Raw genomic sequence first — 16,081 nt, forward strand, 5'->3', positions numbered from 1 at the left:
TAAGAGCATGAAAGACATCAGAAGGCCTAAGCCATTTAGGTCTCCAGCGTGCTGGGGTCGTGTTGACCTCCAGTATCACTGAAACTCCCCCCCCCCCAAAAAAAGAGAGAGATGGACTTAAAAAAAAAGATCTCTCCAGTGAGACAGCTGCTGACTAAACTATCAGGGAAGAAAAGAAACAACATGGTTTAGGGTTCAGGTGGGTTCAAATGAGTAGCCGTGTTGGTCTGAAGTAGCATGATAAAATCAGAGTCCAGTACAGTAGCACCTTTAAGACCAACAAAGATTTATTCAAGGTGTGAGCTTTCGAGTGCAAGCACTCGAAAGCTCACGCCTTGAATAAATCTTCGTTGGCCTTAAAGGTGCTACTGGACTCTGATTTTATTGTGTTCAGGTGGTTTGAGATAACTGTTTCAATCCCAGTATGCTTGCAGTGATGTCACCAAACGAAAGTAGCATCCTAAATCTGGAATAATATGAATAAGAGAATGTTTTGAAGAGCCTGTTTCAAGGGGTTTAGTAGTTTCGATAGAGATAAAAGCAACGATAAACCATGCTGTGGGTCTCTGATTAGGGAGAAAATCAGAACACTCCTATGACTCACCACAAGCAGAATATTGCCATTTATCTCTGCTCTGCTTGCCAATGAAACATAATTGTGGTTGCTGCAAAAATGCCATCATTTCTTTTGTGCTGCCTTAGACAGCATAGACTTAGGAGAGTACGGGCCCTTTCAATTGCCCTCCCACTGGAGGTGCTTCCATCCCACCTCTAGTGTATGACATTAGCTAAAGCATGAGTCCCCAATAGGCAGCCCTTCAATGCCAGAGTGCTCTCCAGCACCTTTCCTGATGCTCACCAAGTATTTTCAGAAAGTGGGTGGGACTTTTAATCAGGAAGGCTTTTGATTGGCTGTTAGACTTTTGATTGGCAGTACATTTTTTTTTTTTAATGTTCCTTTAAAAAAAACACTCCTTTGGCCACCACAGTGAAAGGATCTTCACTGTGTGAATTAAGGGAACCTGCAAAAGCCAATTTGTGGCTGGATCTGCCTCCTGCAGGAACCAGTTTTTGGCAGTCATTTTGTGGCTGTGCCCACCATGCTGTATCAGAAATCCAAAGGTGCCCTTTGGCTAAAAAGGACTGGGGACCCCTGAGATAAATGGGTGTGTTTAGTGGATATTAGACAACATTATTAGTCCAATAGCCTGCTACAGAGGTGGTTTTAATTTATATTCATTGTACAATACAGACAGTTTCCTGACTAGATTTCTGTAACTCCATTCCTCTGGCAAGCAAAAAGAAATCATGGCTCTGCTGCCTCTTTGTAATTGTGTTATTTGCAGTACAGCAGTGGGAGTCTGCTTGGTCCCAGAGGTTAATTTCAATTTTTTTTTTTGTGCTTAAACATTTATTTATGCTTGGATGTAACTTTTGAACAAGAGGGTATGTCTCCACATTAACAACTAAGAACATGTATTATGTAGGGGTTTTAAGCACATGATTAAAACTATTCTAAAGATTTTGCACCTATGGTTTAATAATCAAGTGCTTATTTTTTGTAAATCATTCTTCTCTACTATATTTGTAAATCTTCTCTACTATGCTTGTTCAAAAGCAGCCACATGTTATTAAAATAAACACTCTTCTTTTGATCTGACCTATTAACTACATTGTAGTCTTTTTTCCTTGATCCCTCCCTCCTGTTTTGGCACATAATATGGACAAATGTCCTTCTGATCGTTTTCTAGGAACTTGGCCTGGTCATTTCTGGAACTCTGCCTGTCTTCAATTTGACAAAAGATCAAAGTGGAAATCAGGTAAGCAGTGGAAAGTAATCAAGTTGTCCCATTGAAGCCCTGTTGGGTCATAATGATTTTGGCCCCCAGAATCATGTAATGAGTTAGCAAGTTGACCTGTGATCCTCCCAACACACCTGGCCACCATTCTGTGCATGTAAGGACAATGCAACATTGGTGAGCATAAACAGGTCCTCAAAAATCAGGGTGGGGGTCTGATTGTATGTACCAAAGTTATAAATTATATAGTGTCATATTCACACAAAATGTTTTCACACTGACTATAATGGGAGTAATTTGTCTTAAGTACAAGAATCTTGATGGATCTGGGACCACTGTATCCGGTGCGGGTTCTGGAGAGTATAGAATGGACCCTCTACTGAGCTAGAGGCATCAAACACATTACTAGGATTGGCATCAGACTCAGAGCAGATCTCACTGAGTTGCCTCCCATCACACTTTCAAAGGGGACTTCCCAAAACTGCCCCATATAGCAGCTTGACAGCCAGACACCACAAGGAAGTAAAGCAAACACACAATTCCCCAAGTCCCAACCCTCACCCCTCAGGCACAAATACAAAGCTCCTCAAGTCACTGAGCTGAAGTAAAGAACATTTTTGGACAGATCTTCACCATTAGCAGAAAACTTTGTCCCACAAGAGACCATCTGTCATGATTGTGAATTGTCCAATTACAATGGAAAGGGATAGTCAAGCGAGATCTCCCTTGTACAGCAAGATGTTTGAAGGGGTAAATTTTTGCTGAGGTGGATGTCATTCCATGCAGTAAGTGTTGTGCTACAAAACATATGTTGTTGCTAAAATAGGCATGATGTTGTGATGGGGTAGATGGTGGTCCATGAGGTGTTTGGTTCTGAGGTAGATGGTCTTTGGGTTGGCTGTGAGGCAACCCTGCCCAGCATAGGCAGCCTATGGAAGCACCAAGGGTGCAGCATATGAGCCATATGCCATATCATCCAGAGATGTGGAGGAAACTGTGGGGAGAGACTGTAAAGCCATGGTTCAGTCTGTTGGCAGTTCAAGAGCAGGTTGACCTAGTAGGAGGAGTTTAACCTTAAGGAAGGATAGCTCATCCTCTCTAGTTGCAACCAGGCAGAAGTGGTAGGGACTGAGAATGTCTACCAGTCCTACTCACTCTGGACACTGGTGGGAGGGCATAACAGAAGATTCATGGCTACTCTAGAGAGGTTGGACCAGATGGTGACCTTGTGTGAATTGAAGCTGGAGATTTAAGAGGGCTTGTTGAGGTATTCCCTGACTATAACATTAGCAGAATACTCTGTGATAGCATGCCTGGGAGAGAGTGAGCTAGTCCTTGAAGCTGATGCCGAGCTCCTCTTCTCTGTATAGCATGCTCATGGAGGAGATGACATGGCTGCACCATGTTCTTCTGCTCCATCAAACATGCAAGAATGGCATATGTGGAATTTCAGTGGGTAGACACACCCTGGATGAGCTGGTATTTGGCTCCTTCCCCTCCCCCTCCTATACCTCTCCCTCAGGAGGCACACAGATTTGATGCTGCGTGAGAAGTGGCCATCCAAGCACCAGTAAGCTTCTAGCATCAATCTCAGCTCTAGGTCAGCAGTGCCTCAGGTGGCCTTTACATTCCCAAGCCCCAAAGCATCCCTCGCCACCAGGACCATTTACGCACTGGGAACTTCACTGCCCCAGCTCCCATGCAGGAGCACAAATCGGGGGTGGATGAGGTGCACCGGGCCAAATGCTCCCCCGTGTGGGTGCAGGAAGTGGTGGGGCAACCTGCCATGACTAAAACTCCAGCCTGCAGCCCAGCATGAAACCTCCAGTGCATTAATGGTCCAGGTGAAGAGTGTGTGCCAGGCTGATGATGCTTTTGAGGTGTGTAGACCTTCTGGCCACCTTTATGTTGGTGCCAGTGTCTATGATCATATAGCCATTGGTGATATTTGTGCCACCTAAGCATGCCGTCAGGCTACTCTGGATCATAGTGGAGATGTTTGCCGCCATGTGGTCTGCATCCACCCCCTGCATGTGGAGCAGAATAGTTTTGCAGCCAAATGGCAGGACGGTCCCCTCATGGGACCTGAGCCTGACAGTCAGGAGGTTGTCCAGTTGCTACCAGTGGGTGGTTGGGGAGAGGTAGCCTTGCTGCCAGCCACTCCAGAAGTCTGCTGTAAAGTGGATGGTTCAGCTTCATGTTCTGGAGTGTTGGGCCTTGATCATTTCCACCATAGAATGGTGCATGGCAGGCAAGACTTGCAAGCTCATGGTCCTCCTTGACAGGATGGCATCCTCCTGTTTCCGCCTGCTCCCCTATTGAGAGGAAGTGGGTGTCTTCTTTCTCCCTCTTACTTCCACTCCATCCTCTGGTGCTGACACACTGGAGTGCATCCTCTGGAGGTGCCTCTAGAGAATGCTGGAGGACCAGTGTTGGGTGTCCCTGCTTCTCTGGTAATGGTGTGGAAGTGTTTCCATATGGTAGAGTGGAAACATGACCCCACAGCCATGATTGGAGCAGGCGGGAGGCAATTTTATATTGGAAAAAGAGGAATTCAATATTTAGATTCACTCTTTACTGCCTTTAAACTAACCTTTGCAAAAATCTTATGCCAGAACCAGTTGATACTTGGTGTCATGGGAGTGGATGTGTCACTAGAAGAAATTAAGAAGCTGACCCCACGGTTTACAGTAAGTCTCTTTTTCCAAATTGCCTATTTTTAACTTTCCTGAAACCCGAGTTTCGTTCAGAACAGACCTCTCTTCCAGTCTATCTTGTGTCCCTCTGGCTGAAAAATGAAAGATTGCTTGCCCTTCCTTCACCCTGCTATTTCACTGAGTTTTCTTTTCCTGCATCAGTGTTTCAGGAAGACGATTGCTTTCACATAAAGCAATTCTTCCTGGACTTTGTCTGAACTGCTGTGCCAGCCGGAGCCAACTTCCAGCCAATTGCTGTGTTCTGCTGTTTTTAACGAGGCTTGCAGGGTAGCTAATCACCCCTCTGATGGCCTGGTGGCATTATCTCACTGTGCTGTAGATATTTGGCAATTTTTACAGTTCCTTAAGTGAACTTATCTTTACCTTAGGGCTAATGAACTAGAGCATATTGTTTATATAGTACTTATTGGGTCAAAAGTTAACTGTTTAGTCTCCAGAACTGCTTACCATTTTCCAAAATAGAAATCAAAAAGTGAAAACTTTTACACATTAGCTCCATGCTAACATTGTTGCGTAACAGATGCTTCAGCCTATATTTCTTACAGAAATATTTCTTCTTACTATATTTCTTACAGAGTATTCTCCATCTGGTCAGAATTACCATCACAATATATAACATATAATATTGCTTTTTTTCTCTCTTCTCAGTTGTGTCCAAATGGTTACTACTTTGCAATTGACCCCAATGGCTATGTGTTACTTCATCCAAATCTTCAGCCAAAGGTATGCAGAATCTTCTAGTTTGTAAATTATTTTTACTTCAGTTTGTCACAACGGGCAAAAAAATAAACGAAGCATGAATAGACACGCAGTACAGTGGTTAAAGGATTAAATCATTGAAAACTCAGGCTAAAATTCCTCTTTAGTCATGATGTACAGTGGGTAACTTTGGGACAGTTTTCCTCTCTCTCTCTCTCTCTCTCTCTCTCTCTCTCTCTCTCTCTCTCCCTCCCTCTCCCCCCCCCCTGTTCACAAACTGGGGGAGATGAAGGCTATAGGTGGGAAGGGGAGGGGTCCCAGTGGGCATGTATACAGGTATGCTTCCCAACCATTTTTTGCATAATCACACCATTTCTTGGGTTTCACAAAGCCTGAAGAATGCTTCAGGGGTTTCTCAATGGTAAAAAAACTGAGAAAGGCTGGGTTATATGTATCAATCAAAACTTCCTTTCTTTATATATGTATGGAAGATATACCACCATGTTCTGGAATATAATTGGTGGTGGCCAGCTTATGCAGTCCCTCTGAAGCCCCTAGCAGCAGTCATACTACTGTGAGGGACGGCTGATTAATTTACTGCCATGTTGTGTTAATGTTAATTTTGATGGGTTTTTAATTGGGGCTTTATTGTCTGTGCAGCCATGCATGCATTCATTCATTCATTCATTCATTCATTCATTTAACAAATAATGTTCCTGGAACCCATTTCAGGATCCTCAATTTTTTTGAACTTGTGGACACAGCCAGTCAGTTGCCCAGTGGCCAGTCAGAAGTCCTGCTGGGCAAAAGCCCACCTTTCTCAACCCACTTTCTAAAATACATATGGCACGTGCCAGGAAAGGTATGGGCAAGTGCTATAACACCTTTGGGCACAGCACTGGGGATCTCTGTCAGGCACCTTTTATCTTCATAGTTTGAGGGGTGATTTGGTATAAACCATACCATTCTGTCAAATAATGGCAAGTATATTTTTCTTGAAATGTATCTAGTCCAGTACCAATTTTTTTCCTGCAGTTTACACCTGCAGAGGTCTGTTTAGCATGCTAGGTTTGCACAAGGCAAAGCTGAGGTCCGAAACACATGATTCAAAACACATGATCACTGCTTAGGATGCTCTGCCTATGAACCCTAGAACACTCCTCATAAACCTTTACAATGTGCAGGGGTATCTGTCAAATCACTACAATCCATTTGACTTTTGAGAAGTACAGGTTAATGGATCCCTGTCAGATATTTCCCAGTTGTAAAGCCATCTGCTTTTCTTTTTGTTCTCATATACTATGAGAATAAAAGTGTCACTATCCACTTACTCCTATTAATGCCAGGTGAAGGCTGCTATTACGTCTCAGAGTTTGACATAACTGCCTGTTTCAGTCTCAGGCCTACTGGCAGCAGAGCACTGAGGCAGCAGAATGGGAAGGGCTGTGTCAGATTGCCAAGAAAGGAAATGTCCCTCTATTCATTGCCTCCTGTAAGTGAAAAACAAGCTCAGCATGCAGAGGGCTAACCTGGAACTTCCCTCCTTGATGTGCCAACTTTTCATGTGCCTGGAGATTTTTACCTGGGAGAGCAAAAATAAGAAAGAAAAAAAACTTAAGGTCTGAAGTGGTACAGTCCTCAAAAATTGTGCCACCTTAAGAACATAAGAAGAGCCCTGCTGCATCAGACCAGTGGTCCATCTAGTCTAGCATCCTGACTCACACAGTGGCCAACCAGGTCCACTGGACAGCCAACAACGGGACATAGAGACCAATTCCTCTGATATTGCTTCCTGGCTCTGAGATTCAGAGGTTTAATGCTTCTGAATGTTCCCCTCAGTCAATGCCGCCACACACAACCCTAGTGATATCCTAGGCAACGTTATATCTTTTAATACCCTTTTATTTCAGAGGAGCTAGAAGGGTACAATTCTACTTGGGATGGTACTGTTATTCAACTGAGGACAAAAATGTGTACAGGGTCACAGTGTATCTTAGAAAGCCAGCAATACTTGCCAATGGTCTACAGATGGATACTGCTCTTGGGTTATAACCACTAACCACAAATGTAATCTCAGACCACAAATTGCAGTGTGAAAATGTGAATCATTACTGTTTTGTTACTTTAGCACATTGGTGTGGGCATACCCAAAATTAATTTGAGAAAAAGGAGACCCCATGTCCAGGTAACTATTGGATGGAGGTGACTTGTTAGTGTGTTAATAATTGCATAGTGCTGCAGCTGAGATTAGATAGCTTTGATATAGTTTCCTGGGGAAACCTAACCTGGGTGTTTCCTTTTCAGACAGCCTCCAAAGCATGAAGTTTGCAAAATTAGCGTGGATGGTTGTGAAAGATGTTGCTTTGATGATGCATTTCTAATAACCGAGGATTAAAGTTGTGTTTTACCCCCAATTCTCCTTAATTGCCCCCCACAAGAATTCTAGGTTTTGGAGTGGGGAGGGAAGGCAGATGATTCATTGTAGAAGTATTTTACTGAACTTCAAAGCCCTGCATAATGCTTGATGGCTTTATTGTAGCGTAGTTGCTACAAATTAGCAGTTTCTGTATAATGCTGGTCATGTTTATTGTTTTCCATATAAAAGTCAGAAAGAAGAAGAAAAAGAAGAGTTGGTTCTTTTATGCCGCTTTTCTCTACCCGAAGGAGTCTCAAAGTGGCTCAAAGTGGCCATCCCTTTCTTCTCCCCACAAAAGGCACCATGTGAGGTGGGTGAGGCTGAGAGAGCGCTGATATCATTCCTAGGTCAGAACAGCTTTATCAGTGCCATGGTGAGCCCAAGGTCACCCAGCTGGTTGCATGTGGGGGAGGAGCAGGGAATCAAACCCAGCTCACTAGATTAGAAATCCACATTCCTAACCACTACCCCGGCATTGAAACTTGATTCAAAAGTCAGCCTGGAAAGAGGGAGCTCCATATATGCAGCTTAAGACAAAGGGAGATGAAAGCACCAGCATTTTTTTTTGTCAAAGTATCTTTCCCCCCAAAAGACTCAATGGCCCTTCTGCAATCCCATTTTTTGTATTGCTGCACCAGTTCTCTTTCCCCTTCTGTAGCGCGTAAAGCTCAAGGGTCAGCTAAAATAATATGCCTTAGTTTGCCATAGCTGTGCTGAAAGACAGTCTGCATTAATTTGCTTGCATGCTTTCTCTTTACTGCTTGCCTCTGTGATTAGTTTCTTGGCAGTTGTAACCTGAATTACTCAGACATATTTTGCACATGTTCAATAGGATGCAAAGAAACACAAGCTGTACAAAATTTCTGTGTAGAGACACCCCAACAAACTGGGAAGGAAGCAGTTAATGGAGTCCAAAGCTTGGCAGAACCCCATGACCTATATACTACCACTTCTTTGTAATGATGGAGATGGGAGTTTCTGTTGTTGGAAATGTTGGTAATTTCTGCCAATTCTCCCCACGCACTTCAGGCTACTATTTTGCCTGCATGTTACTCATGGGGATTCTTTTGTCGCCTTCCCTGGAACAAAATTTCAGGCGAGTCAGACAGGTGTTGCACAATTCGGGAGCAGGGAAGTCTTGCTCTGCTCTGCTGTTAGATCCTGTTGGATACAAGGTCATACTGGGACTCAGGACATGCATCAGAAATGGTTATGATATGATCTGGAGCACAGCCATGTGATTCACTTACTTATCTATATTTCTGACAAAATATTCTGTACCTAGGATAGCTGAAAATAATTAAAGCATGAAAATATATACTACTTACTCTAATATGGTTTGTGCGAATTGTGGAAGCTTTATGTATACTTCCTTTTGGGTCAAAATGTTTACATTAGACAAAAGATGTCCTACAAGGCCGTAAGGAAGGAATAATGCTCCTTAATGTACATGGAGCCCAGAGATGCATTTCACCAGGAAATTCTTCTATGAAGCCACTCTAAAGTTGAGTGGGCTTTGTGCAAAAGATCTCGATAATTGTTATTTCCTTCAGTAACCTCTCTTATAAACTATTATAATTTTATTAATTTATTAAGTGTTTAAAATATAATAACTTCTGCATAGTAAACAAAGCAACTAATGTATGTATGTAATGTACCACAGGCTGTCAGGGGAGAATTGGGGGCTGTACCAGCATCACTTTGGGACATGACATCATTTCCAGTGAAAAACAGAAGTGATGTCATGACACTGGGTGTGATGCTCTAGGATTTGCCAAAAATGTCCTGTCTTAATAGTAGTGGAAGTGATGTCTCACACTGACTTAATGCAGTCTTGCCTGTCCCCATCCCCGAATAACCCCAGTGGGCAGCTGTCAACCCAAGATTTTCAGTGTAAAAAGTCACCACAATTATTTTGGTCATTTTGCCTAGACCATACTCATAACTAAGTAGGGAAGATGTAAGAGTGTAAGGTAAAATAACTTTCCAGAAGATGCTATATGTAGGTAAGAGTTAAAAACAAACAAACAAGGATTTCCCTCTAAATGAGATCATCTGTTGCATTTGTATTAAATTACATTTAATGCAGTGTGCATTCACTGATTACCTAAGATTTGAGACTCCTTAACTCGACACATGTTGATTTATTTAATATTATGGCTTCTTTATCATTTTCTTTTCTTTTGTATTGTTGCTTTGTTTATTGAAATGGGACATGGACTGCCATGCTGCTTCTACCACATCAATGCCTTCTTGCATGCTGCCAGGGTTTGGTCCTAATAGAATTCCTTTGCATGTAAGAAATGAATTCTTTGAATTACTTTGCTTTTCATTTTAGAGTTATATTGTTCATGTTTAATTTGGAAATGTGAAATTATGTTTTGGTTTGTGTTTTTTCATTTGGTGTTTCATTTCAACTTTATTTTATCGTTTATTTTTTTCCACTGAAGTTGACTTTTTTGTCTCATTGAATAAGATCCTTAGGCATAAAAATATGTTGGCAGTCAATTTGTATTTATGCTATCAGTTTTCATCAGTCTAAAAAGTTCCCTCCCTCTCATTTTTTAAGGTCAGTCTTTGATTTCCAGTAACTTGTGAACCTGATTTAAAAGCATATAGCAAGCCAGTCTTAGTAACCTACCATATTCTACCTCATGTTCAGCTGACTAAAGGTAAAGGTAAAGGTATCCCCTGTGCAAGCACTGAGTCATGTCTGACCCTTGGGGTGACGCCCTCTAGCGTTTTCATGGCAGACTCAATACGGGGTGGTTTGCCAGTGCCTTCCCCAGTCATGACCGTTTACCCCCCAGCAAGCTGGGTACTCATTTTACCGACCTCGGAAGGATGGAAGGCTGAGTCAACCTTGAGCTGGCTGCTGGGATTGAACTCCCAACCTCATGGGCAAAGCTTTCAGGCGGCTGCCTTACCACTCTGCGCCACAAGAGGCTCTTTGTTCAGCTGACTAGGAAAGCTTATAGAGATACCAGGTAGTCCCATCTCTTTTTCATACATATTCTGCTAAAATGGCTGTGTCTGTTTCTGCCTGAATCACAAAATGAAACTAATAATTCAGATGAATATGTCCAAACTGAGCTTTTTAGTTAAATTATTTCATAATTGTGAGCATTCCCTGGAATCAATTTAATTTTTAAAAGCATTCAAAATTGTGTCCAGCAATATTTTAGAAACTACACATATATTAATTCCTGAAAGGGAACCACATATATTACTGCTCTCATTTGATACTCCCTTACATTTCTCTGTATATTAGTTTTTTCCACACATTAAGCTATTTGTAAGTAATAGTTACCATATACATTTGTACTTCAAAGTATTAGTCTGAATTTAATCCTGGTTGAACAATATGAGAGCATAAGTTGTTTTGAGCCCCCATTGGGGAGAAAGGCAGGGTATAAATAAAGTAAGTAAATTAATTAGTTATGCTCCCTAAAAAGTGGTCCATATAGAAAGTTACTGTCACACTTGATCCAGTGTTTAGGCTTTGGACTGGTAATAGATGACAAGAGTTCTGTATCCTACATAGAATGATTCTCTCCTATACATACAAATCTAAAGGGTATTCAGACACTAACTGCAAAAGACAAGCACTGTGAGTTTATTGGTATATATTTCCGTAGGTTTTCCCCCTTTCTCTAGAATTTGCCTTTTCCCCTTTAATACATTCCTCCTTTCCCCCAACTCTCCCATTTTTTTTCTAAACAAGTTCTATATTACTCCCTTAGACACACAGCTGCAATTAATCAACTGGATTCACTTGATCTATTCCACCCAAGGCAGCCCCTTTCCCTGGGATCCTCAGCTCCTCTCAGCCAATAGCAGTTCCATTCCTTTCCCCTTTCCTCTCTTATTATCTTTGTGATGCCATTCGAGTCATTTCACTTGCGGTTTCCATGGTCAATGTTGATGAAACAATTTAGATTGAGGGAAAAGCTCCAATTGTTCTCCTAATAAATTACCTCTATCACAATTATCTTTTTTAAAAGTTCACTTTAAAGGGAATTTAATATTGTTGTAGCAAATTAAAAACAAGGAAGGTAAGTGATTGCTGTTTTATTAATCAAATTAATTTCAAATGACATGCAAAGCAATTTTTTTGGCCATTTAAACTGAATGAAAGCAAGAAAAATGCTTATTTTTTGCTGGTTTGACACCTTCTTCCTCAGAATCCCAAATCTCAGGAGCCAGTGACTCTGGATTTTCTGGATGCAGAGCTAGAAAATGACATTAAAGTTCAGGTAAGCTGTTCTGTACTTTCAACAGTCGTTTATTATTATAAGTATATTATTAGGACCTGGTGTCCTCAGGTCACCAAAGCTTTAACAAAGTTATTCTCTCTGAAGGAAGAATGACAATATTGTCCATTCCCTTTTGCCACAGAGCGCTCATGAATGGAACAGGGTAGATTAACACCATGCTAAGGGTTTCCGACAGTGTTACTAAACAGTCATATCCTTGAGCAAAGAGGTGGTTACTCGCCAACATTTTGCTAGGATGGAAAATGTCATTGACACTGCTTCTGCACTAGGGACTTTGCTGCCCCGGCTCCCATACAGGAGCACAAATCCCTGGGCAGACAAGGTACACCGGCCAGATGCTCCCCTGTGCGAGAGCAGGAAGAGGCAACTTTCCCGGGCTGAAACTCCAGCCTGCAGCCCAGCACACAGCCTCTGGTGTGGAAGTGGTCTGAGTCACAGCTGATGTAAGGTGACCCTGTAGGGTTTTCAAGGCAAGAGAACTTCAGAGAGGTTCGTCATTGCCTGCCTTGTTGCAGCCCTGGGGTTCCTTGGTGGTGTGCCATCCAAGTATTAACCAGGGTTGACCCTGCTTATCTTCTGAGATCTAATGAAATCAGGCTTGCCTGGGCCATCTGTGTCTGGGCCTCATATAAAATATAGATCCTAAAATTGTCCTGTTTTCTATGAAATACCCCCACTCCAACAAGTTATATAGGGACCAGACCATTTGAGAGAACAGAATCTGAAATGAAGCTTTTAAATTGAGTCATGCCAGCAGTGAGGAAAGGCAGGTGACCCCAGCCTTGACACCTGTGACTTGCAGTAAGAGACAGAAAGAAACAATTCAAAGCCCTGCTACCGGGGCTCTCGTTCTAAGAGAGATTAGGTGTATAATGTATGGTAATTTATTCACTGGACAAAGCACTGAATGCATGCTCTGCAGTGATTGATGACCTTTGATTTTGGTAGTCCCTCACCTTCTTTTCAAAGCATGAGAAGAAAACTGACATTTGGGATATCTGTTATTGTCCAAAATTCACATCTGTGACTTTTTTTGTGTGTGGCAATCTAGTTGCCATGGATATCAGGAATCCAAGATAAGGAACTATAACAAAAAGCCCTACACATTTGATTGGGGGGGGGGGGGGGCTCAAACATGGCAAGGAGCAGCATGGATTCTAACAGTGAAGGGTTTTATTTAAGCTCTGATGAAGTTAAATTTAACTCCTTCTTGTGCTCATAATCTGTAATTAAATAGTCTAAGAATACAGAACACTTAACTGGGTTCCTTTTGCACAGGGCCCTCTTTTCTCAGTCTACACTCCTTTGAAGGGCTGCTGGCTAATGCTAATCAGGAAACTGTCACTGATATTGTTGAAATTAATCATTGGCAGCGGTGAATTTAAACTTGGTTGTAAAGTTTGAAAAAATGTCTAAAATCTTTGTTTCACCTCGAGTCTATGAAATAATCCTTGGTCCTGTTGAATACCAGTGAAATTTATTTAATGTATTGTTACATCTTCAGTCTTGTAATTCTCTTGACTGCAGATTCGGAAAAAAATGATAGATGGAGAAAGTGGAGATAGGACATTTAGAACATTAATCAAGTCTCAAGATGAGGTAAGTTCATACAGGTTTGATCTCTGAGAAGACTGCAAAAGTTGCAAATATTCATACCTGAACAATTTGTCTATTATGGGGTATTGATTCATTTTTGTGCGTGTTGGTATCTGACTACCCTGATTCCTTTGCAAGAACTGCTTAAATCTTTACCGATTGTAAAGATTTAAGTTTTTCTGTCATGTGACCTCTCAATCTTTCATTCCACATTGAATAAAATAATATACTTACATGTATGCTGAAATCAACACACATGCTTGTTGTCCTGTTCATCATAACTAATTACCATTATGCTTGTAATCAGGAGTCCAAAAAATTCAAATGCTAATTGGCCAGTGTTACGTTCTCAGGTAGTCCTAATACCTGATATTGGAACTTCCTAAACCATCCAGAATAAGGTTGAGAAGCACATTTCAGTTCTCCAACTATGTCTAGTCTCATTTACCTAACAACAGAAGAAATGTCCTGAAGGATTAGACCAGTGGTCCATCTTATTCAGCATCTGTTTCCAACAGGAACCTTCCAGATGCCAGTTGGCATTTCTGTTGAAGAAGAAGAAGAAGAGTTGGTTCTTATATGCCGCTTTTCCCTACCCGAAGGAGGCTCAAAGCGGCTTACAGTCGCCTTCCCATTCCTCTCCCCACAACAGACACCCTGTGGGGTGGGTGTTGGTAAAAGGACCTCAATTCCCGCCTCCACTTTCCTCTTCTCCTAGGAGCCTCAAATGTCCCAAAATCCAGATTTCAGACTCTTGCAGGGAAGAGGAAAAGCACTCCATGAACAGAAGTCCTTGCTCCTGCAGAAATAGCAGCTGGGATACAGACCATTACTGTGTGGTCTTCCATAGATAGGAAAGGTGCATAAATAATTTCTAAAATGGGAGATGCTGAGTCTGAAGCCTGACTGTGAACAACATCTTCTCATCTCACCTAAATGTTGGATTTCACTGAAAGCTAAAGGCATTTCGCATTCATGCTGGCCCTGTCTTCTTGATTGATGTTTCAGATACCCTGTGCCTTGGAAAATAGCACTAGAGCTAAGCTCAGGATTGCCATGGCATAAGCTAAGCCCAGGAAGAAACAAAGGAAGGGAGGGGGAAGGGAGGGGGAAGGGAGAGAGGAAAAGGCTGGGCTTGTTGGAGAGGCAGAGGCCATCTCCTGGCCATTGTGTCCTGGCCACCTGCTCCTTCCTCCCAAAATACTTCCTCATTGGCTCTTGTCCAGTTCTTGTATCTCTTCTCATCAGAGATACATGTCAGAAGCCTGTATTTACTGCTGAAGAACGAAACACTCCATATTTTATATACATTTATGGTGGGCATACAAAAGACAGTGTCATGACAGAGGTGTGTGTGTGTGTTGTACATTAGCTAACATTGCAGATCATGGATAATTATATTTTATTGCCTCTCTTATTTCCCCCCTAACTTCCTCTAATACTAAATGGGAGCAAAATAAACTCTTTGGTTTACATTGCTTTTCTGACTAAACATTGATTTGTGAAACTCTGGGGAAAAAGTGGAAAATTCACATAACAAGAATTGTTTTGCTTAGAAATCTGATGGTATAAATTCAATGAAGTTTTTTTCCTGACATATTTAACCAGACTCAAGACCTATATTTAACCAGAATCCAGCAGACTTCTTTTTCACAGGTTCTGACAATTGCTCTAGCAGACATGCCATGATAGTCATGTTGATTTCAACTCCCTGCTGACCAAGGCTAGCATACAATTAAAGTATGTTCTAGGATGCATGACTGACAGTGCAGTGCAGCCCTAAGCAGAGTCAACACTGTTCTAAGTCAATTTAAATAAATGGGCTTATAAGGGCGTATTTCTGCTCAGGAATGCATTTTATGCTTCTTTTTCTTTCCTCCAGCCTCAGAGCTGAATTTTGGGGGAAGGATACATTCCCATACATATGTGTGCTTGTATGATGAAATGTAATAATAAATAGCACAGAATTACTACTAATGAATGTGGCCAGCTTTTCAGACTGAACCCAGATTGACACTAAATTGCCTAAGGCCTAAGGAAGAACCCGACAAACAGCTATTTCCCTCTGAACATATGAAAGAAAACCCATCTGTGCTAAAGAGCCTGGCTTGATTCTACACCAGATTATGTTGTACTGTATCACACAATTTATGTTCTTTGTAAACTGCCCTGAGCTGCAAGGGAGGGTAGTATATAAATCTAAATAAATAAATAAAAGAAAGAAAAGCCCCCAAATCGACAGTGACCCACACAGGTAGTATTAACGTTTCTGGTGACAATTTTCCAAGATGCCTTTGCAAGAATACTGAGAATCCAGAGAATGGATTCAAAAATAAAGTTTACTGAATAGTATAAGACAAATAGGTAGGAGAAATGGCGTACTCAGTATGCCCAAGTGATACACATTTAGTCTTAGGTTGACAAAGATGTGATCTGCGTACCAATTCTGGCCACAGTTATAGCACAGGCCACCAGATCCCCAACTTTTTTTCCCTTCCTCACTTGGGCAAAAGAGAAGAGACCAGGCAGGGTGATCAAGGTGTACCTCTAGACTGGTCAGATGCCAGAATGAGGAGG

The 16,081-nt window shown here is 41.8% G+C and overlaps 1 protein-coding gene across 6 annotated transcripts in view; it reads left to right on the forward strand.

Moving 5' to 3' along the window:
- CACNA2D1 (calcium voltage-gated channel auxiliary subunit alpha2delta 1) overlaps positions 1 to 16,081 on the forward strand; it is a 419,757-nt gene that overhangs the window by 351,663 nt on the left and 52,013 nt on the right. For 4 of the 6 annotated variants that reach the window (XR_013231087.1, XM_077338003.1, XM_077338001.1 and 1 more), the window contains 6 exons: positions 1,752 to 1,820; positions 4,415 to 4,489; positions 5,165 to 5,239; positions 7,344 to 7,400; positions 11,816 to 11,887; positions 13,436 to 13,507. Coding sequence is in view for 5 of the 6 variants with exons in the window: in XM_077338003.1 (XP_077194118.1) it covers positions 1,752 to 1,820; positions 4,415 to 4,489; positions 5,165 to 5,239; positions 7,344 to 7,400; positions 11,816 to 11,887; positions 13,436 to 13,507 (420 nt within the window). In the remaining variant the exon portion in view is untranslated. The remainder of the gene's footprint in view (positions 1 to 1,751; positions 1,821 to 4,414; positions 4,490 to 5,164; positions 5,240 to 7,343; positions 7,401 to 11,815; positions 11,888 to 13,435; positions 13,508 to 16,081) is intronic. The other 2 variants (XM_077338004.1, XM_077338006.1) reach the window with 1 other exon arrangement.

Source organism: Paroedura picta, chromosome 5 (genome assembly GCF_049243985.1).
Source record: "Paroedura picta isolate Pp20150507F chromosome 5, Ppicta_v3.0, whole genome shotgun sequence".
In the NCBI taxonomy this organism is placed as follows: domain Eukaryota; kingdom Metazoa; phylum Chordata; class Lepidosauria; order Squamata; family Gekkonidae; genus Paroedura; species Paroedura picta.